This window comes from Octopus bimaculoides, chromosome 5 (genome assembly GCF_001194135.2).
Source record: "Octopus bimaculoides isolate UCB-OBI-ISO-001 chromosome 5, ASM119413v2, whole genome shotgun sequence".
Lineage (NCBI taxonomy): Eukaryota > Metazoa > Mollusca > Cephalopoda > Octopoda > Octopodidae > Octopus > Octopus bimaculoides.
In genome coordinates this window covers 75,841,473-75,843,463 of record NC_068985.1, presented here as the reverse complement: position 1 = coordinate 75,843,463, position 1,991 = coordinate 75,841,473, and the positions used below count along the sequence as shown (strand labels likewise).

Genomic DNA, 1,991 nt, shown 5'->3' with positions numbered 1-1,991 from the left:
AAGTTCACTTGGAGAGAATCCACAGGATATCGGTGTTCTCCGGTACTGCATCAAGAACTCTTGAAGTGCTCGTGTCGGCGGAAGAGAAGACTTCCTCAGAGCTTGTTTGAAGGTCTGCACCAAACGTTCTGCTGCTCCGTTGGTAGCTGGGTGGTAAGGTGCCCCTGTCAGGTGTGTGATCCCACGTTCTTTGGACCAGCTCTGGAACTCCTCAGACGTAAAAGTTGGTGCGTTATCGGTGACCAGTGTGTGAGGAAATCCGAAGTGCGCAAAGTCTTCCTCAAGAAGATTTAAAGTAGCTTTGGAGGATGTGGAAGAAGTAGGATGAATGCATGGGTACTTGGAATAAACATCTCTGATCACCAGCCAATCTCTACCCTTAAAATTTATTGCGTGGTCCAGGTGTAAGCGGCTCCACGGCTTTTCTGGTAACATCCATGGGTGAACTGGAGGCTTAGATGGCTTCCTTTGATGTTCATTTCACGAATCACATCGTCGACTGGCTATCTCTAAAGCAGCATCGATACCAGGCCAATAAACAGCAGTTCTTGCTAGTTGTTTCATGCGTTCCATGCCAAAGTGTCCAAGATGCAGAAGATTGAGGATCTTTGGCTGCAAGCTATGTGGAATCACAACTCTAGATCCATGCATAAGGCATCCATGACAGATACTGAGTGAGTTTGATAACTTACGGAACTTGTTGACTTCGTCATTGATCTCCATGTTCTTTGGTGGCCAGCCTTCACAGACGTAGCGCATCACTGTAGATATCACTGGATATTTCCCTGACTCTTGATGGAGGACATTAGCATCCACAGGTTGGACTTGAATGCTGAGAGCTTTGATGGCACACACCATGTCTGTCTTCACCATTTTCCTTTCTGTTAAAATCGTTGTTATCACCGAATGGCAAGTGACTGAGGGCATCAGCATTGCCATGATCTGCTGATTTCCGATATTCAATGGTGTAGTCAAACTCGTTCAGCCACAGGGCCCACCGTGCTAGCCTGTTAGCAGCGAGAAGTGGCGTCCCTTTCCTCGGACTGAACAGTGATGTCAGTGGCTTGTGGTCAGTCACGAGTACAAATTTACGACCGTACAAATACTGGTAAAACTTCTGCAAGCCAAATATGATAGCCAGGGCTTCCTTTTGAATTTGGCTGTAGTTACGCTGTGCAGAAGTGAGAGTCTTGGACATATTGGATATTGGGCGCTCGCTTCCATCAGGATAGCAGTGAAACAGGATTGCTCCAATGCCAACGTTTGATGCATCGCAAGCCAGTCCCAAAGTTTTGTTTGGATCGAAGTGTATCAGAACTTGACTCGATGAAAGTACATTTTTCAATGATCAAAAACTGACTGTTCCTCATCTCCCCATTTCCAAATAGTTGACTTTTTCGTAAGGCAATAGAGTGGCTCTGCTATACTGGCTAGGTTTGGGATAAAATTTCCATAAAACTGAACTGAACCCAGGAAAGATTTCAAGCTCGAGTTGTTCGTTGGAGGTGACATCTTTAAGACTGCTTCGACCTTGGATCCCTTCGTGATCCCTTCAGCCGACAAAATGTGTCCAAGGTATTCTACACTGGGTAGTGCAAGCTGGCACTTTTCACGGCGACATCTGAGTCCATTGTTGCTTAGATGTGTGAGCAGACACTTTAGGTTGTTTAGGTGACTGTTTGCATCTTTCCCACTGACGAGCATGTCGTCCTGGAAGACGGCCACTCCAGGTAGATCATGGGTCAGGTTTTCCATGATCTCCTGAAAGTAACCAGGTGCTGACTTAATTCCGAAAGGGTGTCGTTGCTGCAGGAGTACTCCACGGTGAGTGCTGAGTGCGAGTCTGCGTTGACTTTCTGGAGCCAGCTTGATCTGATTATAGGCATCAGCAAGGTTAATCTTTGTATATCTGAATCCACCTCCAAGTTTCTGCATCAGTTTAACAGGGAGTGGCATTGGATGACGGTGATCTGCAAGTTGGTCATTAATTC

At 46.4% G+C, this 1,991-nt stretch overlaps 1 protein-coding gene across 1 annotated transcript in view; it reads right to left on the bottom strand.

Annotated features, from left to right (window-relative positions):
- The window catches only part of LOC106873987 (uncharacterized), a 1,797-nt gene extending 1,362 nt beyond the window's left edge, over positions 1-435 (bottom strand). The window contains exon 1 of the mRNA XM_014921535.1: positions 9-435. Coding sequence (XP_014777021.1) covers positions 9-435 — 427 coding nt within the window. The remainder of the gene's footprint in view (positions 1-8) is intronic.
- Positions 436-1,991: the final 1,556 nt, after the last annotated feature.